At 45.0% G+C, this 27,813-nt stretch overlaps 1 protein-coding gene across 1 annotated transcript; it reads right to left on the bottom strand.

Moving 5' to 3' along the window:
- Window positions 1-37: 37 nt before the first annotated feature.
- TXNDC12 (thioredoxin domain containing 12) lies at window positions 38-27,713 on the bottom strand. The gene is made up of 7 exons (XM_066597599.1): window positions 27,418-27,713; window positions 25,029-25,089; window positions 24,251-24,303; window positions 14,832-14,905; window positions 11,952-12,021; window positions 11,725-11,808; window positions 38-7,496 (listed from the first exon to the last, which is right to left on the bottom strand). Exons 1-7 carry the CDS (start codon window positions 27,512-27,514, stop codon window positions 7,420-7,422), a joined length of 516 nt encoding a protein of 171 aa, XP_066453696.1. The 5' UTR covers window positions 27,515-27,713; the 3' UTR covers window positions 38-7,419.
- Between the last annotated feature and the right edge of the window lie 100 nt (window positions 27,714-27,813).

The following is a 27,813-nucleotide window of genomic DNA, read 5'->3' as shown; positions in this document are numbered from 1 at the left end:
TTGTCAAGTCCTTAATATAAGTAAGGAAATCAAAAAGTCTTATTAATCAAAACTTTATTTCAATTTTTTTTTTTTTAATAATCAAACATTACAAAACGTATATGAAGCTCTTAAATGAGAACGGAAAACAACAGAAACCAACATGCAAGAACCAAACCTCCCACACAGGGTGATAAATATACTGGTCATCGACCAGCTTCCTCTAGATTGTATAGTGAACTGTTCTAACCAGCACCAAAAACGTAAAGGAGAATTATAGCCAAAAGGAACAAAAAATTAGGGCAGCCTTGAGGCTCCGTCAGGATTGCTAAAGGGCTCCAGGGAGAAAGCTGCACCATTACCGCACTGCAAAAAACTCTGCAAAAACATTCCCATGCAGTTAGGAATAGAAAACCTGTAACCGTGAGCACATAACAGCTATAAAATCTTCGGGCAAACACCTGGACTTCCTCCGGGGTCTTTCTGAGGGGCGATAATAGCGCAACTTTCTGCCATATTATTACTGCCATCTATGACTATACTCTTCCCTCTATTCATACATTGTAACAAGTCTGCAGCTGTGTGAAAGTAGGTAGAACAACATAAGATTTTCAGCTTGTAAACCTAAGCAGGAATGTTTCCATTCAGTAAGCAAAAATCTTGAAACTTAAGGTGCATTCAGACTGAGAGATGATCAAAAATGTCACTCAAACTGTAGTTTGAGCGATTTTTGAGCGAACGATCATCTTTGCATAAGTCTTAAGTAGCTAATTAGCTACCTAAAGAGTTATGCAGGCAGAGCGGGACACTGCTGTTACCTCGGAGAGCAAAGCAGCTATTTTGTATATGCAAACAGCTGCTTTGTTCTCTGGGTGTCCCGCTGAGCTGCTAGCTCCGAGAAACAGCAGGAGCGCCGACAGCTCCCTTGTTCTCAGAGCTTTCACCTGGTATCCCGCCTAGAAGTCCCAGCGGGATATCAGCTGAAAGAATGCCATCAGTGCCGCCCATTGAGATATCAGCCTGCGGCGCTGCTAACAGTCATCCTTGGTTTCTAGCCTGCTAGAAATGAGTGATGAACGACTAGTGCACGAACAGTACAAGATGGCAGCGCATTTAGACGGAATGATTATTGCTCAAAAGATGGCTTTTGAGCAAATTTTGAGCACTAATCGTTGTGTCTAAATGGGCTTTTAGGAGGTACTGAATAGCAAAGTATACTAAAAGGACTTTTTCGAAGGAAAACTATTGGTGAACTATCCTCAGGATAGGTCACCAAGAAATCAAAGTGGTCCGCTGCCCGGGATCCCGGACGATCACCTGATGAGAGGGAGCTGTAGACAGCCATATTTCTGCAAAACGCTATCCATAGTGCTCTGACCCGGTTTCATAGTGCAGCTCTCTCCTATTCACTGTAATGCACTACCCAACCAGGGCACTGCGCTACGGATGGCATTTCGAGAGTCCCAGCCGTCCACACCTCCTCATTAATTCCCTATTGGTTGCAGGTCCCGGGTGGTGGACCCACTCAGATCTATTGGGGACTTATTAGAGATGAGCGAATCTACTCGGTTCAGGTGTTTTTGAACTCGATTTTTCCGAGTAACTCACTACTCGGACGAAAAGATTCGGGGGGGCGCCGGGGGAGAGAGAGCTCCCCCTTGTTCCCCACTGCTATCCCCCGCTCCACCACGCCGCCCCCTGAATCTTTTCGTCCGAGTAGTGAGTTACTCGGAAAAAGCTTGAGTTCAAAAACACCTGAACCGAGTAGGTTCACTCATCTCTAGGACTTATCCTTTCGCCTGGAAACCCCTTTGAATAATTGACTCACTTTACAATAGACAGTGAAATATCTCCAAAAGACTCTTTGAGAAGACCACACTTGATCTATACCGGATATTTCTAAAGCAGATAGTGCTGATCAGCACTTGTTTAATGTTCCATTAGACTAGTTATAGAGACGAACGACCTCTATCATGATCATTCGCTCCCATGGGCTGACTGTACATCTCCTTGTTCACACACCAATCAGTGAGCATTTTTATGCTGTAAATACACATTTACTTGTTCATTGCCTGATCGTTGGTCCCTTTACATGGCCCGATTGTCGGGGCAATGAGCGTTCAGAGGACTGTTTGGGTCCAATAATGGCCCATGTAAAAAATGACCTTTAGGCACACTGGAATTTAACATTATCAATCTTTTGGTCCCCCTGGTAGATAGTTATTACAGAGTAGTCTGTGTCGCTTATCCCTCCTCCCTCTATGGGGTTATTCACACCGCCCCTATGGCAGTAAATGTATATGCTCAGTGGAGCTGATCATGCATGTTTATGGATTGGTGGACAAAGCAGTTGGTCATGTGATCAGCTTTATGTGGATAGGCAATGCATGCAAATATTCTTGGCAGCTTTTAACCAAACTGCAAATTTTACCTTTTTCGAAACCACTTCTGCCAAAAGTACGAAGCTATGCCTGGTAAGTAACAAAGGAGACGCAGACAGGCCTTGTCAAAATTTTATATTTGCACGATCGCGATTTTAACATTACAGGTCCCATAGACCCCTGCAGAGAAAAAAATGCTGCGAATTTCGCAGGGAAAAAAACCGCTAGTGGGTAGGCACCCTTATGGGGGCAGGCAGACCCTTACAAAAGGAGAATAAAAATATACTGGACAGTGGGATATTCTTCTATCCAACTGTATTGCATTGTGGGTTAAAATATAATTAGGCTGATAATTAATTGAATCTTCCTCTGGCGTCTGCCTATTATGATTGGTTTCCATGGGTTACATTACTGTATTACCCACAGTTAAAAATACATTTAGCCAATAGCTTGCATGCATTAATTACGCTATTTGACAATGATTTGTGAATGTTACAATATACGTAAAGGTCTGGCATTAACACTTTAGTTCATCAGTCTGCAACCAGTGGCTCTACAGCGGTTTGTGAACTACAACTTTCAGCATGCCCTAACAGGTACACTGAAGTCCACTTCGTATATAAACTTCTTTGGAAGATGGAGAATTGGTGTCTAATATATCCTGCAATGGCAGCCCTAAAGCCTTAATAAGGTCACTAAAGAGGTTGCCTGCGACCTTAGATATTTTTTCTATTGATGACCTACCCTCATAATAGATCATCAGTAAATGATCAAGCCAATTCCTGGTGCCGCCATCAGTACAAAGAGCACAGGAAGCAGATCACACTGTCCGTAGAGGGGTGGCCCAAGTTGGCATTGCAAGCAAAGCTTCCAGTACCAAACCGGGCAGCTACAATGTTGACAGACTCACCGACTCCCAGTGTTGACCACATTGACAGGGGTGCCAGGAATTAGCTAATCGTTAGGGATCCGATTGGTAGACCTAAGGATAGGTCATCAATAGAAAAAATACCCAAAGTCCCGGACAATCCCATTAAACTTAGCAAGGCAATAAACTACATTTTATAATATAAAAAAAAACGGCTGACACTATTGTATCTACATGAAGAGCAAAGAAATTATCCCAGAGTGTCGTATCTGCATCATAAAATCTGAGGTCAATGGCGAGGTCTATAGTATATAGTAATCCTTGGCGTTTTTCGAACACTGAAAGAATAAAATAGAGTATTTTACAAATGTAAAAATATATTACCCGTTGGTATACCTTTAAGATTATTATAAATGTTACAATACTTGGATTTGCCACATATACATTTTTACAGTGGCATTATACTGATACTGGCCATCAGGCTGGATATTATGTATCTATATATGAAAATTAGTCAGTAGTGTCATTAGTATTATTGCTGAAAAAATTCCTGGTCCATTTATTTCAAAGAGGTTGTACAGAATTCGTAAAACATGGCTGCTTTCTAACAGCGCCACCCCTGCCCATAGGCTAGTTGTGGTATAGCAGATGACATCCATTCAGTTCAAGGAACTCACCCCAATCCTGCACAATCCTTTCAACTCCTTCCCCTCTAGATCTGACAAAAGTACTGTATAACTGCTTCCCATCATGATAGCTACTCATTAAATACAAACTTCATGTACCTTAAAATCAGTACAAAGAAAGTACCAAAAATTATTCATAAAGTCACTCCCAACATTTTATGTTGATTTTAAAATTTGCAATTTTTTTTTAAGTTGTCATTCAAAAGTTGAATTTTCCTTTAAGAAATGTTTTCTAATGCTCTCAATGCCACCTACAGGAGGAAATAAGTACTGCAAGTTATAAAGTTACCTAAATACTATTTTAAGCACTGGTAGAAAATGAATCAGTTGCTTACAGCAACTACATTCTAGATGCCATTTTCTTAGTGCACGCTTTACAAAACACCACACAACAACCCAAAATTAACTTATTAGTTGCTATAGGTGATGTATTCACTTGTCTGTATAGGAGTTTCCAAAGATTAGGTCCAATTTTTACTGCAGGCAGTCTGTGTGAGTCAGAACTACCAACTGGTCCTAAACTTGAAGTACTGTAAACTTAAAAAAGGCAACTAAACTTTTTGAAAACTTTTGACATGTCGGAACTTTTGATTGGTGGGGATCTGGGTGCTGAGACCCCCGCCAAACAGTAAAACGAAAAGGGCAAAAGCTCTCATTTAAGTGCTGTGCCTGTTTGGTTATTTCCAGCACGGCTTGCAATGGTGCTCCATAGAAAGTTTTTGGAGTCTATACACGGGTCGCAATGACAGCGCATTGGGCACAGTACTCAGCTGTGTGCTTTTGCCTGTACATTTTAACGATTGGCTGGGGATATCAGCACCCGGAACCCCACTGATAAAAACTTTGGACCTGTCCTTATAAACCTTCAAAAGTTTTTTAAAAAGTTTAGTTACACATTATAGGCTTTTCCGGTTCTATAAACTTGATGAACAACCCTTAGGAGTGACACCAGTCATGAGATGCTACTAAAAGTATGGATCTGTGCTGTATGAAGCAGTGGAAACAACACACAGGATGAGTGCCGATTGTACTGCCGCAACCCCTTCAAACACCTGATCAAAGGGAGTACAGAACCCCACCAGTCTAATATCGATGGCCTATTCTAAGACAAGAACATCAAATTTAAAGAACCAGAAAACCCACTTTAAAAAATGGTCAGTTCCGGGGTTGTAAGTGTCGGAGTCAAAGTCTGCACAGTTTAGCGATTTGTTTTCGAGACCCCTGAAGACAAGTTATCAGATTTAGGGTTTTTTTTTTAACTACCCAAAGGCTGCCACAGAAGTGGTAATGATACCAAGATGGTGGCATCAGAATCAATGAGTGAAGTCTAAATAAATGCCCCCATGTAATCTAAGGCTCGTCGTTAAACATTCAGCAGCAGAGTATAGTACCACGAGTTAGGGTTTGTTAAAGGGGTTGTCACGATTCCTAAAAGGGACCTGCTTTATTTCCAGCAACCGCCATTCTTGCTCATGGGCGGAGACTGGTATTGTACCTTATTCTCAGGTCCATAGTGGTTAAACTGCATTACCTACACAATCCATCAACAAAAGGGGCGCTGCTTGTGCAAAGGATAGAGGCCCTTTTTTGAATCCTGGACGACCCTTTTAACTTCTGTGTATAAAAAAATCTGCATTCTATTTGCTCGAAAAACCTGGTCCATGAGTTTATTGTGAGAACGCAGACTAAAGACTGATTCACACGGGCATATGCATGAAATTTCCAGAGTTTTCATAGACCAAAACTTTGCGGATTTCCTGCGTATTGTGTGCGTATTCATTGCGTTTTTCACACTTATGAAAAAAATGCCTGAATGCTTCAATGCAAATCAACGGGGCTTAAGCTCTCCGTATTACGAGCGTAATTCGGAGCGCAAATGCGTCCATGTGAATGAGCCCTAAGGCTGTAATTCACACAGACTCTCGAGTGCCGTCCGAATGTGATGTGATGGACAGAAAGCTCATGTAAAAAGGACCCATTCATTTCAGTGTTTTAATTCACATGAGTGATTTGTATCTCTGAGCCATCGTGCGAGTTGGAAAAATAGTAGCAAGACCTAAAAAATGCATTGCACTCATAGGACAAGTGATTTGCATGGGATGCAATGCATTTTTCAAGCGTTTTGCTTCGGAACCTCGTGCGAAATTTATTTTTTATTTTTAATCACAAAACACATTGCACACGCATTAAAAAAAAAACAAAAAAAAAAAACACACGGAACTCGGTCAGATTTTCACCAACCTACATTGCACTCGCCCGTGTGAATACACCCTTTAAAGATGGAGAATGAGGAAAAAAAGGCCAAGAAGCCTTTTGTGCCCTAATGCATATAAGGTTTAGGTCTTATTCACAAGTCTGATTTCGGTGCATGAAAAATTGACCAATTTTGTTTTTCTATGCAAGAAACAAAAAAAACCTGAAGGAGACCCAATTTTTTTCTAAAATTGCTTATCAATGATCAGTAGAAAACAGCACAAACAGATGTGCCCACGTGTGCGCCTTTTCTTTTTTTGGACACCCAATGACATAAATGGATGATTGTCATCCAAAAAGTTGGACCAGAATAGGATAGGCTGTACTTTTGTTTTTACAGTAAGTATGAAAAAAAAAAAACAAAAAACCTATATGCCTACATTGTCTGTGTTAGATCAGTTCCAAATATTGACAAGCACACGGATGTGAAAAATCGCTGGTGTGGATAAGCCCTTAGGCGTTATTAACGGTCGTCTTTATGGCTCATTCAGATGGCTGTATATATGGGCCATTGGTTGTATGTGAATTTCCACAGATGGCTGTTCTCATGAATGTTCTTTCACAAGGACTTATGGGGAAAAAATAATTAAAAATTGCTGCCTGTTCTATTCTCGGCCATTGCCACGGATGAGAACAGCATATGCAATGTAACAGGTAGCACACGGATAGGCACAACATGCACGCGGATAACTGAATACGAACTTAGTCTCGGCATATGAGACATATGCAGAACCACAAACGGGGCAGTATAAAATACTTCCAGATTACAGCCATGTGAACCTGGCTATAGTGAAATTAGCGGGTAAAACCCTACAACCTCAGGCATCTCAAAAAACGGAGCCGTATCCCACACGGTATTTAAAGCGGACTGACTAGTAACAAAACCTTTTGTAAACAAAAGGCCAAGAAAAATCGGCCAAGCGGCATTTAACCAGGCACAGAACTGGTTAAAGATGAAAAGCAATAAATATCATTAAATGCAGTATATGAATGCAGGAGAGATAAAAGTCTCAAAGAACACATCAGGTTTATAAATCGGTCCCTAAGATCACAGCTTCTGAGGATGCACTGCAAATACTGAGGAATCGGAAGGTTATATATGTGATTTGTGAGGTTGTCTACGGAAAAAAGTGTGAAAAATATTTTTTAGGGAATTGCACAGAAAGGGGGCGCCCAGGGTTTACATTCCAGTGTCCTCTGGTATGTGCGCTGCTCAGGGGTGTGGAAAAGTTTAAGATGGGAAATCTAGAGGTTATAACTCATCTTCAATCTGTTTCTTGACGTAATTTCCAGTGAGTTTCTCCTGAGCTTCCTTCATTCCATCGACCACTGAAAGAAGCACGAAAAAAAAGTAAAAAAAAGGGCGGTTAAGATCAGATCAATCAGAAAATATGCGTTAACTTTTGATTACTGGTTGGCTGAGAGATTTCTCGCCAAATTTGTGTTTACTTCACCTCTTTCCCTGCTCTGGGTGGTTTTGGGAGCCAGCTGGTAACAGCAGCTGAGTGGTTCAAACCCCTGATCAATGGAACCTTGTTGCTCGAGGAAATGTAAACTTCTGCCCGGCAGCTTCTGTGTCACAATACCTCCACTTAAAAAAATCGGTCTCTACATGTCTTATTGAAATAGGATTTATAATCCCATGTAATTTAAGGCATGCATTTCCTACGGCGTTTCCATATTTTTGTCCACCCCCTGTAGGTATATTAAAGGGATTTTCTGAGATTTCACATCAATGGCATATCCCTAGCATCAATCCACCATTGATCATGAGTACTACATATATTTTAGACGCAGTACATTGCATTTGAATGGGATTGAGTCTCAATACTCGATGGCTCACAAACGAGAGCGCCGATTTTGATTGTAGGAATTCCAGTAGTTAAAGGAAACATTTGACTAGGTTCAAGCAGCCCAAGCGCCCACATTACAGGGATGTAGGTTTTATTCTCAAAACACTGCAGCTTTTCAGAAACAACATACTTTAAAACGCTACCGGAAATCGGACGACGAGTCACAGTTGTGCCCCCACTGGCCAAATCGGCTGAATTGAGAAGTCAGAAACAAGGATAGACTCGTGACTCTAACTGATCAGTGTGGGTGGAAGCTGAGGGGGCTCTACCCCAGTGATTCTACTGCCCATTCCCAGGGGTTATTGAAGGGTGCGTTCACACATCACTGATGTGCAGTAGGTTTCACCATTTCAATTGAATTTAACTTGAAAGGGGAAAATCTGCAACAGGTTTGTAGCAGAATCTGCAGCAATAAAGCGATATGTGAATGCGCCCTTAAGCATGTTTTTTATGAGCTACCGCAGCATTTCTGCATAGGCGTACGTCCTTGTAATGTAGGCATCTTCACTTTTAAGTTATTTGTTAAGGCCCATTTACACACACAGATATCTTTCAAAAGATTGAAAGATCAGTCGATCGTTTTGCATAAAGTACTAAAAGCACAAATTGCTATTAGTACTTTATTAGCTTCATTTGCATGCAAGTGAGCTTCTGGGAGCTGTTACAGAACTCAGCTCCATTGTTCAACCATAGTCTTCCCCTGGAGAATTCAGACACCAGACATAGCATGCGGTCCTGCTAATCAGCTGTTCTGCTGGTGCTGAGAACTGAGAACAGCTATAACAATGTTACCAGCTGTTATCAGCTCTCCGCAGGCAGAACACAGCGTGCAGTCCTGATTATCAGGTGTTCTGCTGAAGGACGGTTTTCAAGCAGAACAGAAAACAATCGTTTGGCCGAACAGTGAAAGATGGGCACATGTACGGTAAAAGCCGATTTAGACAACGATTTTCACTCAAAAATGGCTCAAAGCCTGACATTGTGCAGCGGGATACAGCTGATGCTGAAAACAGGCTGGGTATGAAGAACACAGCTGCACAGCTGTTTTACAGCCCAGCACTGAGTGGGGAACAGCTAGATGCAGAAGGCAAGTGGGGCCACCCCGCTTGTCTTCTGCATCCTCCACTCGAAGCACTTAGCTGTATAACAGCCGGGTGCCCAGAGCGGGGAACAGCTGGATGCAGAACGCAAGCTGTCCCGCTTGTCTTCTGAATTTTCAGCTCAGAGTCCTCCAAGAGGGGAACAGCTGGATGCAGAAGACAAGTGGCCCCGCTTGTCTTCCTCGATTACCTTGCGATAATCGTTGTGTCTAAATGGGCCTTTAGATGTGCTGACCTGTTTTCTTGTTGCAGTTGCATTTTTGTAGGAGTGTCTGCCTTCACTTTTGTCTTGTACTCCATTCATCAATCTGTCACAAGTGTCTTATTGAGAGCATATAGCTAGGTATGCTGCATTCCCCAAATTCATTTGGAGGCCTTTGGCCTAAAAGAGTTGCCTTTTAGAGTTAGGAACCCATCCTATAAGATTTGCCTGGACACTGCATATGGGCCCACATATTTTGAGAAAATGCGTGCTAAGAACCTTACATTTTTATGCTTCTATAAACAAACGTGCAATTTTATTGAGCTATTAAATGGATAGAAGTGTTGAAGCGTGTGTTTCTGTTACTGTATTTGCTGCAGCTATGGTTTATGTGCAGCTTCACAATTAATTTGTTAGAAGTGCTGACTTTGTAATTTGTAATATGGGGGCCTGTCCGTAATTCATACTGCCCATGGTTCAGGCAGCATAAACCTAGTTAAAGGTTCCATTTAAATCTCTGAAAGCCCCATGTCTATGCCTAAAAGTTTCAAATGTTAATATGCTTGAAATTAAGTCAGGAATATACATATATATATTATATATATATATATAGACAAGGATCTGTTCATACTAGTGGTAATGCAGTCGTTGAGTTTTTTGATGGCAAGAACAGCACTCTGCAGCATTATTCTTTCTGTCGAAAATACTGGATTCCGACAGATTCCATTAAAGTTAATGAGTTCTATTAGGATTTGCTGATATCCATTTGAAAGAAAAAAAAAAGATTCAACATAGAGGTCATTGCTTCGTCATAATCTTAACCCTTTCCAATCCAGTGTTGGATTTAAGATTTTCTTGCGTAGCTCGAGTGTCGGGTGAGGTCCGACACATTTCTATCAGTACACAGGACAGTGCTCCGATATCAGAGGCAGGTTTGCTTATGTATGTTACAGTATGCAGGACAGCGCTTAATCATTGAAGCTCTGTCCTGCATACTGTAACATCCATTCATCGTTAGAGAAATTAGAAATGACTTGAGTCATATTATATAAATCTATGTTCTATTCATATACATAGAATTACAGGATTATTAAATTGTAATAGAAAGTATATCTATGCTGTATATAGTCAGGTAGCAAAAATCTTTTTTTTTTCCTCTTTCCTCCCCTCCTCTTCCCCTTCCCATTCTCCTTACAAGCGAGAGAATGACCCGTCGTTAGGAAGCTTATGCAGTGTTGAACTGGATAAGTAAACTTCCCTCTTTTCTTTCTGTATCCACCCCAAAATTTATAAATAAAGAATTGATATATATTTACAGGATTATTACAAATCACCTTCCTGATGTGAAGCACCAAAAACCTACATTTAAATTTTCAAAAAAATTGCTAATAAAATCATCACAACATCATTTTTATGTGTTTCTGTTGAGTAATTCCAAGGAATCCACAACACTCTTTCCCACCCAAGAAAGAGCTGTAATAAGAACTGGGGAGTGTGTGGGTGGCAGGGAAATTGGGTTGGAAAGGGTTAAACCATGACAGAGAGAACAAAGCCCAAATAAGAGAGAAGTAAAGATTTAGTAGAGCCTTTTTTAAATTTTCTAGTATTGTAGTTTTTTGCATTTTCTTTGGAACGTAAAACTACATTCTGATGCAACTGCTCTTTCTAATGATTTTCCATCATCTATAGTACTTCCTGAAATCCAGCATCATTATCATATATAGAGTAGGTTTAGCTGCGTGTCTACACTCTTCACAATGTGACAGAACCTTCTCTATGTAAACGCTATATTCTATCTATCCAATGCATGCCTACAGCACATGTCACTCAATCACCAGGTTATGTTCTTGGCTGAAATTGATGCTGAACAGTATCCAAAATGCTAGGAAGTATGTCTGTACAGCCTCAACTCTTTGGAGCCCTCCCTTGCCTAGAGGAGAACAGCACTCAGAGGCAAGTCACTGCAAAAGAATCACTAGCTCAGCATCGTGGCACGCCTATATCTACAAATATCTGAAGGGCTGCCACAGTGTAAGGGATCAGCCCTATTCTCATTTGCACAAGGAAAGACTAGAAGCAATGGGATGAAACTGAAAGGGAGGAGACACAGATTAGATATTAGACAGTAAGGGTGATCAATGAGTGGAACAGGTCACCACGGGAGGTGGCGAGTTCTCCTTCAAATGGAAACCTTCAAACAGAGACTGCCTGGGATAATTTAGTGATACTGCAGGCCGTTGGACCTGAGAACTGTGGAGGTCCCTTCCAACTCTACCATTCTATGAATCATTCTATGATTAATGAGTTATTAGATAGGGCAGCATAAGTTTGAGCCAACATTATCTCTATAGGGTTAACTTGTATCCATTGATGCTAATACATAGCAGCGGCTCCTCACTTACCTTGTTCTGCTGTGTTGTAGAAATACTTGTAACTGGGGTTCCCTTTGGAGTTTATGATTTCAGGCCTGACTTGTCCGCTGGGATCTGCAATATAAGAAGTGTAAAAGCTGTAGTTCTTTGCGTATATGGCTCCAGAAGTTAGCAGGCTGGAATGCTCTACGATATTCTGTATGTCAGACAAACCGACTAACTTGTGCTGAAAAGTCAGTCTTTTACACTCCACTCACCCAGGAAGAGAATTCTAGGAATGTATGCACCATCGGGGCTGAAGCCTTCATCCTTTGGCTCCTCTTCATCCTATGTAAAAAGAATGAAAATGAAATTGATGTGTTTAGTGCAAATTAAAAGGGGTTTTGCAGGTAGAATACTATTGATGACCAATCCTCAGGGTAGGTCAACAGTAGTTGATCGGCTGGGGTCTGTCGCTTGGGACCCCAACCAAATCAGCTGATTGTGCACCCACTGACAGCTCCTCTGTGAAGTGGTCGGCGCTTGTAACTGCAGGCATGGCTTGCATTGAGTTCAATGAGAGCTGCACTTGCAGTTATAATCACCGGCCACTTCACAGATGTTGGAGCAAAGGCTTCCGCTCAGACTTCTGTGTATTTGCAGCACTGTCTGCGCACAATCAGCTGATCAGTCTCGAGTGACGGACCCCAGCCGATCAACCATTGATCACCAATCCTGAGGATAGGTCATCAATAATATCCTACCTGGAAAACCCCATTAACTTTAAATGGATTGTTCTTAAAGGACTCAACATGTGACCACTGCAGTAGTGATGTCATTCTATGGCTGGAGCAGGAAAAATTAGAGTTCAGCAAGGGACTGGGGATGGTAAGATGAGTAATAATTTGTTTTGCCATTTTACACTCGAGTTCTTTAGCCCCTTACTGCTCCAGAGGGACCTCTGGAGTCATCCGGTCCAACCCCCTGCTCAATGCAGGATCACTAAATCATCCCAGATATATATTTGTCCAGCCTTTGTTTGAACACTTCCATTGAAGGAGAACTCACCACCTCCTGTGGCAACCTATTCCACTCATTCATCTCCTCACTGTCTAATATCTAATCTGCGTCTCCTCCCTTTCAGTTTCATTCCATTGCTTCTAGTCTTTCCTTGTGCAGATGAGAATAGAGCTGATCCCTCTGCACTGTGACAGCCCTTCAGATATTTGTAGACAGCTGTTAAGTCTCCTTTCAGCCTTCTTTTTTGCAAGCTAAACATTCCCAGACCCTTTAATTGCTCCTCATAGGACGCGATTTGCAGTCGATGTCCTGTGGTTGCGAAGGATACAAATCCAAACTTTGCTTGGAAAGTTGAGATTTCTGAACCTTCAGAACCAATTTCCAGTTTTCCATGGAGATTATTTCAACATACTAACTCAGACTGCGCCATTTATTCCATCAAGAGAAAGGAAACTTAACAGAAGCAAACTGAAAGCTGTTTTTTTTTTTTTTATTAAACCCACTGAAATCAATGAATCAACAAGGAAGATAAAACAGAAATGTTTATTTCCATTTTAATTCCACTTCTCTGCTCGAAAAGAGGGACGGAGATGGAATTATAGCGGTAACTGACAGCCCTAACGAAAGTGTGAATGCCCCCTCTAATTTTGCTGGACCACTGTATAAAGACAAATAAATCACAGAAGGCAGCCATACTTACTGATACAAGAGGGCAGGTATATATACACCACTTTACCCCCAACATGCAGACAGCCATGTTTCGGAGGAGCGAAACACACATGTGAAGACACTGATGAGTCAGCCACTCACTCACAAACCCTCCTAAATATTGAGGGGGGACGGCTGCTTAGTGTTTATTTCTGCATAGAAGAGTGGATACAGAGTGTAGACCACATGATACTTGTAGTGCACCATGCAAGCTTACAAGTAGAGATGAGCGAGCGTACTCGGAAAAGCACTACTCGCTCGAGTAATTTGCTTTATCCGAGTATCGCTGTGCTCGTCCCTGAAGATTCGGGTGCCGGCACGGAGCGGGGAGCTGCAGGGGAGAGCGGGGAGGAACGGAGGTAAGATCTTTCTCTCCCTCTCTCCCCTGCTCCCCGCTGCGACTCACCTGTCAGCCGCAGCGGCACCCGAATCTTCAGGGACGAGCACAGCGATACTCGGATAAAGCACATTACTCGAGCGAGTAGTGCTTTTCCGAGTACGCTCGCTCATCTCTACTTACAACCTATTAGTGATGCCATATTTGAAACCAGCAGGCTGCCCTGCACCCCAAAGGTGAACCACACAGGCAATGGCACCTTGGGCTCCTCCATCATTCAAAACCTGATAAATGCAAAGCATTAGCTGATATTTTGGCCAAAATACGTGAGCTCCGCCATTTAGCATTCTGGCTTGTCTGCATGTTGGGGTTAAAGTGGTGTATATTCTTGCCCCCTTGTAACAGTATATCAGGAAGTATGGGCACTTTCTGTGATTTTTTTTGTCTGTATATTTCCCTTGCTGTGGTTTTAGAGAATAGTTATAAAGAGCATCTTTTGCTCTGGAGGACCCATCCTGTCTTATATTACACAGAGAACCCATTGAGTTAAATAGACGTGGTGTAATGCTTCATTTTCCCTGTGGAGGCGCTGAAGGGAAACTGAACACTTACCACAGGTTTGTCTACAGATTACAGCAGATCTCGGGTGGTCGCAGTACTTGGTCTCAGCTTCTAAGCAAAATACTCTTCTAACAACTATACTCTCCAGACAGAGAACTCATTTAAAGGGGCTCATTATAAAACAACCCGTTTAATAGGAGAGACATTGCAGTGATCAGTGGCCATTACAAGGAATAGATCTGATCGTTTCAATCGTTTGTAGATCTACTGTATGTAAAATATGGACATGCAGAGTCCAACAGAGTTTTTCACTTTGGCTCATAAAGAGGGAAGCCCCTTTTAGGATATCCATATGTACTTATAGGGTCCATAGACCGGGGACGTGCTGATGGGACAAGCCCTTTAAATTATGACTCAAGTACTTGGCAGTGAATGAATTTAAGGAATTTGCCTCTCTCTGCCAAGTAGTATGCGAGTTCACATAGGCTTATAAATTGGATGGATGCCAAAATCTTGTGTGCAGCACACCTACCTCCACATTCACCATGATGAAGTTATGAGAGAGTTCAGAGATCTCCTTGGACTGCGAAAACTTGGGTTTCAGTGCTGCATGAGAAAGACAATAAGAGTATGTTTACACAGCAGAAGTCACAGTGGAAAAAAAATTGCATGTGAATTCCGGCTCTAAGATTTGCATCTTTTTGGCGCGGGTTTTCGCACGGCTCTGCATGTGGACTTTTTTTCTGTCAATGGGCAAAATCTGCATGCGAAATTTTGATGTAGAAAATATCTTTTCTGCATCGGAAAGTAACAGAAAAAAAAACAAAAAAAAAAAGAAACAAGATTCTCCACGTTAAAATTCTGCACGCGGATCCACGTGAAAACCCACGAGAAAATTACAGGGATTTTAGAGGAGGAATTTATGTGTAATTTTCCCACCTTAAATGTTACAGTTGAAAAAAATTTCCCGATTGTATAGATCATTATTTAAAAGGACAATTACACAGAATCAGACAATGTGATTCAAGTAATTTTTTTTTTCTTTACTAAGCAACCCATTTCATATTTTGGCTATAGAAATGGGGGTCCGATTGGATGGTCTTGGCAGAGAAAGCCCCGCCCATGTTTAACTATTAAAGGCATAGGAACCACAATAATGCCTTTTGTCTTTTGTCCCACATGCTTGTTGGGAAAGACAAAATGTGACTATTTGTCTATTGAAACTACCGTGCTTACCTGAAAATAAGACACTGTCTTATAATATTGTTTGCCCCCAAAAGAGCACAGTGTCTTATTTTCGGGGAAGGGCTTATACTTAGCTGGTCCGCGGCGTCCTGATGGTCTACGGCGACGCTGCGGCAAGTGTCCTCCCCGTCTGCCTGCTCAGCTTCTGCTGGTGATGGGGCTTTGAATACCCTGCCTCCAGCAAAGCAAGCGCTGTGATTGGCTAATCACAGCGCCAGCAGCCAATCACAGCCGGCGCTTGATGAGCCAATCACAGTCATTTAGTGATGTCATCCACTGAATGGCTGTGATTGGCAGATGGCGCTAAGATTAGCCAATCACAGGGCTCGCTCTGCTGGAGGCAGGGTATTCAAAGCCCCATCACCAGCAGAAGTTGAGCAGGCAGACGGGGAGGACTCAGTCATTTTCTGCAGCGCCGCCGGAGACCATCCGGACGCCGCGGACCAGGTGAGTATTAATTTTTTTTATTTTTGGGGCACCTGAGCTAGGTCCTTTTTTCAAGGAAGGTCTTATATTTCAAGCCTCCCCTGAAAACCCGATAGGTCTTACTATCAGGGTAGGACCTATTTTCGGGAGAAACACGGTAATGGTCATCCGTGGTTTACAGAAGAGACCTCCTACCTGTATCACCTGATATACATATGTTTACTTTAATAATACAGTCCACACTCACTGGAAAAAAGATAATTAAAAACGAAAAAGAAAAAAAACAAAACGCTGCCTCAAGTGGTAACAGGCAGAAGAAGTACAAAAAGGTGCTCCAGTCGAGGAATAAAATCCAAGAAACTTAATTCGAATTACAAGTAAAATCCAAGTCCCACACTGTAGACCCAACCTTGCATGAACATAGACATAAAACCAAATGGACCAATAGGATACAGAGATTAACCCTTCAAATACCGACGTAATTAGTCACAGTTTTTTACCAAATTCACAGTAGTTGTCATAGTCCTGAAAATTATACCACAACCATCTTAATAAAAATATCATAAATCTTGGTTCATATTCACACCATTAGGTACTCTGGAATGGCAAAGCCTCGGGTGGAAGTGGGGGTACAACTTGTATTTCGAGTCTCTTCCTCTCAGGGTTTGTTTCCTGTGTATGTGTGTGTATAGAAGGACGCGCTGCCCCTGATGATTGGGTCTATTTCTAGATCTACAAGGAAGGTGTTCTGATATTCTGGTTTTCAGCATGCGGGATATACACAAAATGTTATATTATAACGTGGGGGATATACATGAGCGTTGCACGGCGCTAGTAGCGCAGGGATTGGCTACTGAAAAGTGGGCTTTAAAAGTTATGGAGGAAGACTGGAAGGAAAAACTGTTAACTGTCCGATATGTAAAGAGCGAGGTGCATTGGATGCTGGGTGGGGGAAGTGGAAGTAGGGAGATTTCTTATGATCGGTTCTGCTTCCGATGTTAAAATAAATTTTTCTCGAAAATTGTGCATTTTAGAACCCTAAAACATGTTTTTCAATCTCCCCGACGGGGAATCTCGAGTTTTATTTCTCGCCTCAAATCGGACCACAACTGTGGATTTGTATACGACAAACAAACAGATTTTGCGTTGATTGCAATGTATGCTCTGTTCTGCAACTGATAAATGAATTGCAACCCTCTTTACCAGAATATGTGGAAATACAATGTGGTATGCAATATATTGTTGACTGTTAAGGCCCATTTACACGCAAAGATGTTTGCTGAAAACGCGTTAAAAAAAATAGGGAGAATGACAGTTTGAGCGATCATTTTGCATAAGCTGCTAATAGGCACTAATGCTTAATAGCAGCTTATTACTTTCATGTAAATTAGCCTCCAGGGACTGTATGCAGAGAACAGCAGGTGGTCTGTTCTCTGCATACAGTTCCTTTGTTCTGCCACTGAGCTGCAAGCTGAATACAATGTAATCAGCTGCTCCCGTAGAAAACATAGCATGCGGTCCCTGCTATCAACTCTCTGGCTGAACTACGGATTTTATGCTTACCTAAAAATCATTTTTCAGCTGAAGAGTGACACACAACGATTATTGCTCAAACAACGGCTTTTGAACTAATTTTGAGCGATAATAATTGCATGCAAATGGGGATTAAGAGGTTTTCTATAGATGGTAGATAAAACCTTACTGGATGCAGTGTCCCCTATTAAGATTAGAACTAAAAAAATGTACTTTGTTATGGGAAAAAGTACCCACAAATTTCAAGGTATAGGGATTATCCTTAAATAGAAAAAAACAGATCATGTGGCAATCTACATGCATTTTCTAAGTACTGTAGCCCCACCAAGTTCTACGTTCAGTAATACGTTTTTTGAGCTCAGGACAGCAAACAAATAGTTTATGCAACCCAAACGCTGGCTGTACACGTGGAATCTCCCAATGGCCTCCATCAAAATCAGATTGATTACATCCTGAGTAATCATCGTTAGTGAAGTTCCGCTGTTGCAATAATAACCTTTCCCGGCACTTTGGCACTCATCATGAACTCCTTTCAGCTGAGATCAAGATTAAATTCTGTAGCATTAACAAACGCGCTCCATTGAGAGAATTCGACACCTCTAAAATCCCCCAATCATACACTATTGAGGTAGCAAACAGATACAAACTGCTTGCCACATCAGAAAAGTATCCAGAAGACTATGGCACGATATACAGTCCACAGTTATGGAAACAGCCAGTAAGCATCTCACCTATAAGAAGCAGGAAAAACAACGCTATTGGTTGGCCGAGCAAACCCTCAGAATAGCTGATAAAAGAAGGGCAGCAAAGGCGTCCGGCAACAAAGTTCGGCAACCAAATGCCGATTTTCAGTGAACAACAAGGAGATGGGCTGGAATAAGCGTTCCAAGCAATTTGAAGCAAAAGCCATAAAAGGCCACAACCGAGACCTATTCTCACAGGTCAAGATGGCCTGAAAACTTTTCATGGCGTGCAAAAATGAGAAGGAACTGAATGACAGAGTATCAAGGATAGGTGTAGGGAATACACAGATGAGCTATATGCCTGCAACCACATAGATGGACCATTGCATGAGGTGGAGCCTGTGGTCTTGGAGCCCTTCATTATGGAGTCATCAAGGCCTTTTACTGCGTCAACCATGACAAGCTATGGAACGCCCTACAAGAGCTGGGTGTATCGGCACATCCAGTCAAACTTATAAAATCATTTTATAATCAGGAAGCCACTGTGAGAACACAGCATGGGGACACAGGTTTGGGATCAGCAAAGGCAACCAACACGGCTGCATCCTCTCACCATTCTTGTTTGACCTACACGCGGAAGGAATTGAAGACCGGGGTGAAAAAAGGTGGCAGAAACATCAGCAATCTCCATTACGCAGATGACACAAATCAGAATCTGGAATGAAGCAGCTGATACGCAAGATTAAAACTGAAAGTGAAAAAAAAGGGCCTCTACCCGAAGTTAAAGACAACAACATTTCTGACTAAAAAAAAAAAAAATTGGCCAAATTCATACAAAAATCGACAATAGTAGAATGCGTGCGAGACTTCATCTTCCTTGGTTCGAAAATTCACCAAAATGGAGAATCTATGCCAGAGATAAAACGTAGGATAGCATTGGGGCGAAGAGCAATACTAAACATGGACAGAATCTAGAAAAGTAGGGATATCAGCTTAGCAACTAAATGCAGGATAGTGCAAGCCACTGTTTTCCCCATAGCCATGTATGGATGTGAAAGCTGGACTGTGAGAAAAGTTGAAAGGAGGAGGGTTGATGTGTTGAAGCTGTGGTGCTGGCGAGAGTAACAAACAAAGAAGTCCCGAATCGTATAAGACCCGATATATCACTGGATGGCCGGGCTCGGCCTCACGGGAGGACCCGGCGGCCGGGCTCGGCCTCACGGGAGGACCCGGCGGCCGGGCTCGGCCTCACGGGAGGACCCGGCGGCCGGGCTCGGCCTCACGGGAGGACCCGGCGGCCGGGCTCGGCCTCACGGGAGGACCCGGCGGCCGGGCTCGGCCTCACGGGAGGACCCGGCGGCCGGGCTCGGCCTCACGGGAGGACCCGGCGGCCGGGCTCGGCCTCACGGGAGGACCCGGCGGCCGGGCTCGGCCTCACGGGAGGACCCGACCCGACGACAATTTTGGCCATGTAATGCGAGCAAAGTTGCTAGAAAAATCTATAATGCTTGGACAGATCAGTGGCAAAAGAAGACCCGGCGCCAAAAAGCCTGATAACTGATACTGTCAAAGCTGATACTGCAATGGATATCACACAACTGAAAGCAGTGCAAAACATGGAAGGTGCTCGCCTTCAAGGTCAACGAGGGTCAGGAACGACTAAACGGAAGAGGTTGCTACTGTTGGAGAACCAAGGACTTGTGTTAATTTGGTTAAACGGGCTTCAATTTGATTTAACTCCTGAGATGCATTCATGCTGGAGGTAATGGTATCTGCAATTAGGTCTAATCGAGTATCCAGTGGGTTCGCTGCCATGAACATTGTATATATTGATCAGGAATAAATATAACGTTTATTATAGGAGTGGGTTAAGAAGCAAAACAAGCCGTGTTATAGTTTATAGAATAAACCTCTCATCCGCATTGCCTAATATATGCTTACCTTGATCATCTAGTCCTCAATTGCTGGAAACATTCCTGGCTGAAGTGGTAACAGGCAGGAATAGAAGGTGTCCTTCAGACATTTTCTCAGTTTCAATAGAGCGGGTGGTTCACATGGATCCCATTGGATGTAACGGCATTGTATTCTTGTACACAATGTAGCATTTCAAGCTTTACAACCTTCTTTACATAGATGCAGCGAGTCCAGGAAGGACACTTGTGATTACATTACGATGGCGGTTTTATTTTTACTTGAACATAACTATTTCAGAATTGACGTTTTTTACCTACAGATCCAGGGAGCCCTTATGGGGTCTAAATATTCAGCTTCTCTGGCCAATTCAGTTATGGTTTACTGGGAGGAGAAATATAGATTTTCATCTAGAAATCCTTTACATCCGAATATCATGGGGTATGATGCTTCATCGATGACCTGCTTCTTGTGTGGCATCATGATGAAGCGTCCATACTGGAGTTTTTTGCATTTTGTCAACATTCTATTGAACCTAATAGCTTAATGTACACGCTGCGGAATTCCACCGCGGAATTCCGTAGCATGAAATTACCCACAGCATGTACTCTGCTGCGGGTATACGTGCGGACAGCTTCCATTGTAGTCAATGGAAGCCACCCATCTGCTGTAGCACAGCGGAAGTATAGTGTGAATACGCACCCCGCCCACCGCAGCATATGACACCGCCGGCGGGTCATGTGATACCGCCAGCGCGCCATATGACACTGCTGGTGCGTAATGCGCTGTACTGCGCATGCGGGCCAGAGCATCATGCGGGACTTTGGGCAATGGATCCGGAGGTAAGTATGGGGGCTATGAGGGGGGCGCCGTGACGGACTCCGCTGAGGTATTCCACTTGCAGAGCCCGTCATGGCCGTGTGCATAAGGCCATATAGAAAACCTCTTCCAATCAACAACATATCACATACCATATGAAGCCACACTAGGCAGACAAGAACATCTATACCAGTGGGGAAGTTTACTAGAGTGAAGTACGCATGCTCTGACATAAGGGACTAACATAAGCCTATGGAGGATCTACATACTAGATGCAGAGCTAGACAATATGAACTATGGGTGCTACAAAGAGTACCAAATTCCCAAATGTAAAAATAAAAGACCTGTGCTGTTTTTTTTCTCCATCATTGTGTGATTATTCTCATATTTAAAGTAATTTTTCAAACATTTACCCATTTTACATAAATATGACAGATTACATACTATTCATAGTGATGGATGTATAAGGCTTGCTGAACGAGGGCTTTTTCAATGCACAGTTTGTAAGTACGCTGCAAATCATTCTACATCTATTTCCACATATTCTGGTAAAGAAATTACAATTTAATTCATTTATCCATTGCAGAACAAAGCGTGTCGTATATTGCATACAATGCACTATTTGTACTACAGCATACATTGGATGGACATCCCACATGCTGAAAAGCAGAATATCCGAACACCTTTCTTCAGGCCCTTTTACACGCAACGATTATCACTCAAAATTCGTTTAAACGGCTGAAAATGAGCGATAATCGTTGAATGTAAAAGGGGGCACCTTGCACTTTTCATTTGAACGATGATTTCAGGTTAATTAAAATCCATCGTTCAGCCACTGAGACATAAAGCAAACACATTTATCTTTCAATAGACTGCAGGCTGTTCTCCCCACGGCATTCTTACACTAAACAAGGGAAAGGACAACAATGCAATCTGCCTGCAGCCACCGAGAGAAGGAAGGAATCTGCAGGTAGCTGTTTGCACAGCTTAGCGTGTGTTTAAACACAGGCTGGGCTCTGCAAACAACTGGTGCAGGCCCTTCTAAATGCAAATGAAGACGGTAAAGTGTCAATAGCCATTAACACTATGTAAATAGACTGCTAAATCTTTCAGTCTGAAGGATTATCTGTGTGTAAAAGGGCCTTTACCGTACATATTGAGAAATATGCCACAAGCATGAGGAGAAACACAGCATTTTATACACACACAGGATACAAAGTCTTTTTTGTTTTATAGTTAATAAACCCCAGAGAGGAAGAGACTGGAAACACAAACTGTATCCCCCCCCACGGCTTATTGGACTCTGTTTTGCAATACCAAAATCCCGAATGCTATGAATTTGAAACTATCTTTATGATATTATCGTCAAGATTGTTGCGATGTAATCCTCAAAACGATTCCCTCACTCCTAGCTCCTTTCTGACAGCTCTGTACATTATGCAGTGGCTCAGGTTGGTACTGCAGGCTGGGTCCCATTCATTTCAATAGGATTCAGCCTGCAGTATCAATCCGAGCTCCTATGCAATGTAAGGAGCTGTCTGAAAACAGCTAAAAGTGGAAAAAAAACCTTTAATTCGTAGGAGAATGATAACATACAGTCAACTCGTTATGAAATTGTGACTAATGTGTAATCAATATATCACGCAGGTATTTGAAGGGTTAATCTCTGTGTCCTATCGGTCCGTTTGGTTTTAAAATAAGCATGGATTTTACTTGCAATTTGAATAAAGTTTCTTGAACTTTATTTCTCGACGGGAAGACCTTTTTCTACTTCTAATGATCATCCATGGTTCATAAAGCATGCCCTGTGGTGCTCCTGTCCTGAGCTCCTTTGTATCTGGCTCACTTTCTAAGGCCACCTGCACACGAGCGGAAATTCCGCGGTGGGATTTCCCGCGGAATTTCTGCTGCTGGAAGCCAGCATAGGATTGCCTTAACAAACGCAATCCTATGCAGACGGCTGCGATTTGGCCGCGCAAACAAATCGCTGCATACTCTATTTCTGTGCGGGGCTCGCAGAAATGTCACTCACCCACCACCGGCTCTGGTCTGCGCATGCGCAGGCTGCCCAGCAAGCCGGCACATCAAACAGCCGAAGCCGGCGGGCGCGGGTGAGTACGCGCTGGTCCCTGCAGGCGCTCGGGTCGGGTCCCGCGGCAAGAATCCTCGCCGCCCGTCTGCAGGCGGCCTAATAGGGTATCTGGCTTTATTATACATACCCTCTTCAAACCGCCAATGTCAAAGTATTGTCCCACAAAGATTTGGGTCCACAATTCCAGCAATGAGCGGGACCAACACTGATCATACGTTATCTACTAAAAAAGTTTTCGCTGGAATACCTCTTGAACCATTTATTGGCATCCCTTATTTAAAGGGCTTGTATTAAGATCATAAGTAATCCCCAATCCACAGAATAGAGAATAACTTGCTAATTGGTTGGGGTCTCACTGCTGAGACCCAGCCCAATCTCGACAATGAAGGTCTAGTTTCCCCCTCTGCTTCTCATTGCGGGGGTCATTTCCCACCCCTCATTGATGATAGAATAAATGGAGCACTAGCCAAGCATGCACGGTCGGCACTCTATTCATTTTGATGTGGCTGATAAAAATACCCGAGCGCTTGTCGCTGTGCTAGGTCCGCAGTACCACTGAAAGTAAACTCAGCGTCAGCATACTTGCGCAACAAGAACTCCATTTAGTCTCCTCCACATTGTGGGGGGTGCAGTTAGCCTGTAGTGAGAACGGGGTACATGAAACCCCCATCCTCGGCGGTGAAACCCACACCGATCAGCAAGTTATCCCCTGTCCTATGGATAGGATATAACTTGTGACCGCGGTGTAACCCTTTTAAGAGAAAAAAAAGCAGTGTTTGCTGTACAAACTTGTTGTCACCTGCCCCTTCCACACATGGAACTTCAGGAAGTATGTGTTAGGACATTGGCGTTACTATAGGGGGATGCGGTTGCACCCGGGCCCATAAGGCCTCTCTTCTCCATATAGGGAACCCAGTACTATGAATAAAGCATTATAGTTGGGGACCCCATTACAGGTTTTGCATTGGGGCCCAGAAGCTTCACGTCACGCCTCTGCGTTAAGGGTTAAGAGACGTTGGGGGGCCCCAAGATAAACTTTTACACCCGGGCCCTTGAGCCTTTAGCTACGCCCCTGTGTTAGGGTGCTCTTAGATGGAGCGAGAAATCGTTTGGCCATGGCTTGGAGGGTTCAGGGCTTTACGGCTTCTAATAGTTCTCGCTATAGGATGCATCCTTGTGCATTCAGGTGAACTGAAGCATAAACCTGGGCTTTCAATAAGAAAAAAAAGCAAGTTTGGTTACCTTTGCACGCTCCACACCAGGTTTTATGGATCACAAGCATTATTGGTAAGCCACTGCAACAATGAAGAAAGGATTAGCTGACCTGTACTATAGAAAACGGAGCAGGCTACATGCAAAACAGAAAAAGTATATGATACGATACAATAAGGATATCTTTACAAGGTAAATCCATTTCAGGTTCTGCCACATAACCCGCAGAAGAAATCCGGAGCCTCAGATTTGCATTGACAGCGGCCATGTATCCGCACACAGATGAGCTCCACTCAATGGGGCGTGTATGAACTGATACAGATCCGGTGTCAAGAAGAGACATAGGCCGCCTGCAGACGGCCGGGTCGGATCCGGCAGCGAGAATTCTTGCAGCGGGACCCGACCCGAGCGCCTGCAGAGAGCAGCGCATACTCACCCGCGCCCCGGCTCTTTCATGTGCCGGCGCATGCGCAGAGCGGAGCCGGTGAGTGAAGTTCCTGTGCCCGCACAGAAGTAGGGCATGCTGCGGTTTGTTTGCCGCACAAGATTCGCGTGGCCGTCTGCATAGGATTGCCTTTGTTAATGCAATCCTATGCAGGCTTCCAGGGGCAGAAATCCCGCGGGAAATCCCGCCGCGGAATTTCCGCCCGTCTGCAGGCGGCCATACCGCTTATTTTTTTCCACAAAGGTTATTTGGTATTCAAATGAACAGGAAGAGAAATTGACACGGATTCCACGGCTAATTCCACCGTGTGAATAGGGCCTTAGAACAACTTACAATTTCACTAGCGACCTACATGGTCATTACCTGCTGGCTGCCTCTTGCTTCCCATCTTCCAAAGTTCTCCAGTGGATGTGATCACCAAACCCTAAAAGGCAATTGCAAAAATAAATGTCACCTTAAGAGTAAGGCAATACAGGCAATAAGGAACCGGTGAGTCTGGTATACCGGTGTATAGAAACCAGCAGTAAATATCAATCATTATATATTTCACACAATGCTAGTTTTGAGTTGTAAGTAAGGTTGGTTCCACATCTGCGTCGGCGCGGGGGTGAAGCTGTCCGTGTGCAGTCTGATCTGCAGGGACAGATTACGTGCCCTATTATTCTTGTCTGTTATATGGACCAGATTAGGAAATGCGGTGGTTTTTATCACATGGATCATTGGTCCGGGGGAACGTCCTCACAGGTGATAACGGGTCAGTTTGCTGTCTGTGAAATACACGGATGAGAAATATGGACGTCTAAGTAAGTCCTTATGGTGAGATCTATTGCATTCAGTTTAAGGTCACATTTCAGTTACACTTTACCCATGGCAGACCTCTCAGACCCCGATTAGCCATGGCGCTACCCAAAATGTAATAAGCTGCAATTATAACTGAGAACTTGTGACTCTCGGTAACTTTCCTCTCTGGTGAGCGCCAGTCAACCTTGAATCCTGGAGGGCAAGATGCCAAACCGGGATACTTTGTCTGCTGAAGTGCCTGAAGTAACACCCTGCTGGCCATAGTTCCACCCAAAACTCCCCATCAGCCCACCCTAGGATAACCAGGACTCCCTGTCAGCCAACCCCATAACACCTGCTTCCCCCCCAAATAGCACTCAGGATTCTCTGGTTATCCCTCCCAGTGACACCGGGGACCCCCTGGTCGGCTAACCGGCCCACCCTCCCACATCCTGGATACCTTGAATAGCAAATCCCCCAGAACCCCCCAGACAACCTGTTCCCCCACACCAGTGACGTCCAGAACTCCCCATCAGCCCCCCTCCCCAATGATACCCAAGACCCTGGGTCAGGCCTCCCTCCCCAGTGACACTCAGCACTTTCCACTGAGGACCCCCTGGTTAGCCCATACCTTGCGGTGACACCTAGGACCCCTGGTCAGCTGAACCCAGCGACATACATGACACCCTGTTAGTTACCCCATTGACACGTAGAAAACTCCATTAGGCCCCCACAATGATACCTAGGACCCCTGGTGAGCCCCCCAGTGATACCCAGGACCCCTTACAACCCAGTGACACCCCAGGCTCCCCATTAGCACCCCGCAGCGACACCCGGGACCGCCCGTCAACCCCCCGCAGTGACACCCGGGACCGCCCGTCAACCCCCCGCAGTGACACCCGGGACCGCCCGTCAACCCCCCGCAGTGACACCCGGGACCGCCCGTCAACCCCCCGCAGTGACACCGCCCGTCAACCCCCCGCACCCCGCAGTGACACCGCCCGTCAACCCCCCGCAGTGACACCGCCCGTCAACCCCCCGCAGTGACACCGCCCGTCAACTCCCCGCAGTGTCACCCGGGACCGCCCGTCAACCCCCCGCAGTGTCACCCGGGACCGACCGTCAACCCCCCGCAGTGACAGCAGGTCAGCCCCCGCAGTGACACCAGGGACCTCAGCCTCCGCAGTGACACCAGGGACCGCCGGTCAGCCCCCGCAGTGACACCCGGGACCGCCCGTCAACCCCCTGCAGTGACACCCGGGACCGCCCGTCAACCCCCTGCAGTGACACCCGGGACCGCCCGTCAACCCCCTGCAGTGACAGCCGGTCAGCCCCCGCAGTGACACCAGGGACCTCAGCCCCCGCAGTGACACCAGGGACCTCAGCCCCCGCAGTGACACCAGGGACCTCAGCCCCCCCAGTGACACCAGGGACCGCCGGTCAGCCCCCCCAGTGACACCAGGGACCGCCGGTCAGCCCCCCCAGTGACACCAGGGACCGCCGGTCAGCCCCCCCCAGTGACACCAGGGACCGCCGGTCAGCCCCCCCCAGTGACACCAGGGACCGCCGGTCAGCCCCCCCCCCCCAGTGACACCAGGGACCGCCGGTCAGCCCCCCCCCCCCCCCCCCAGTGACACCAGGGACCGCCGGTCAGCCCCCCCCCCCCCCCCCCCCCAGTGACACCAGGGACCGCCGGTCAGCCCCCCCCCCCCCAGTGACACCCAAAAGCTTGTGTCAACCCCCTAGTTAAAGCCAGAACCTACCCCCAGTGACACCCAGGGCCCCCAGTCAGCCCCCCTAGTGACACCCAGGACCCCTGCTCTGCCCCCCAAGACTCCTGGCCAGCAACAGAAGCTCCCAGGAAAACAAGCAAACTTTAGAAGCATGTGGCCGCAGGAGTGACCGGAGTGAGCGGCCAGCACAGCGGAGGGTCGTCCCTGCAGCACACAGAGGAGCCCCGCAGTCACATTACCGCGGCCCAGTCCTTCAGCGGAGATCAGCGCTGCCCCGAGAGCCAGGAGGAGGACGCCGGCACACAGCACCGGACAGCGGCTGTCACCAGGCTGCATGTTACCGGGAGAGCGGAGCACGGACCGCACACACAGCAGAGGCGTCCAGGGGAAGTGATGTGAGCCGGATGGAGGCGGCTCTCAGTGACCGGGCGGGAGGAGGACGGGGCTGAGCGCATCGGAGCCGTCACTGTGCTGGAGGACGCGGCAGCCCTGTCCGTGTGCGACCGTAGTCACAGCGAGCGTCCCTCCCCGGGAAGGAGGTGTCGGGCGGAATGGAACTGTCGGCGGGATTGTAACATTGTTATATGTAATGGTTACAATACCAGAGCAAAGGCAGAACACTGACCCCTTGTGGG

The sequence above is a fragment of the Eleutherodactylus coqui genome, chromosome 3 (assembly GCF_035609145.1).
Source record: "Eleutherodactylus coqui strain aEleCoq1 chromosome 3, aEleCoq1.hap1, whole genome shotgun sequence".
Lineage (NCBI taxonomy): Eukaryota > Metazoa > Chordata > Amphibia > Anura > Eleutherodactylidae > Eleutherodactylus > Eleutherodactylus coqui.
The sequence above is the reverse complement of the archived record's forward strand: the minus strand, read 5'-3'. Positions and strand labels throughout refer to the sequence as shown.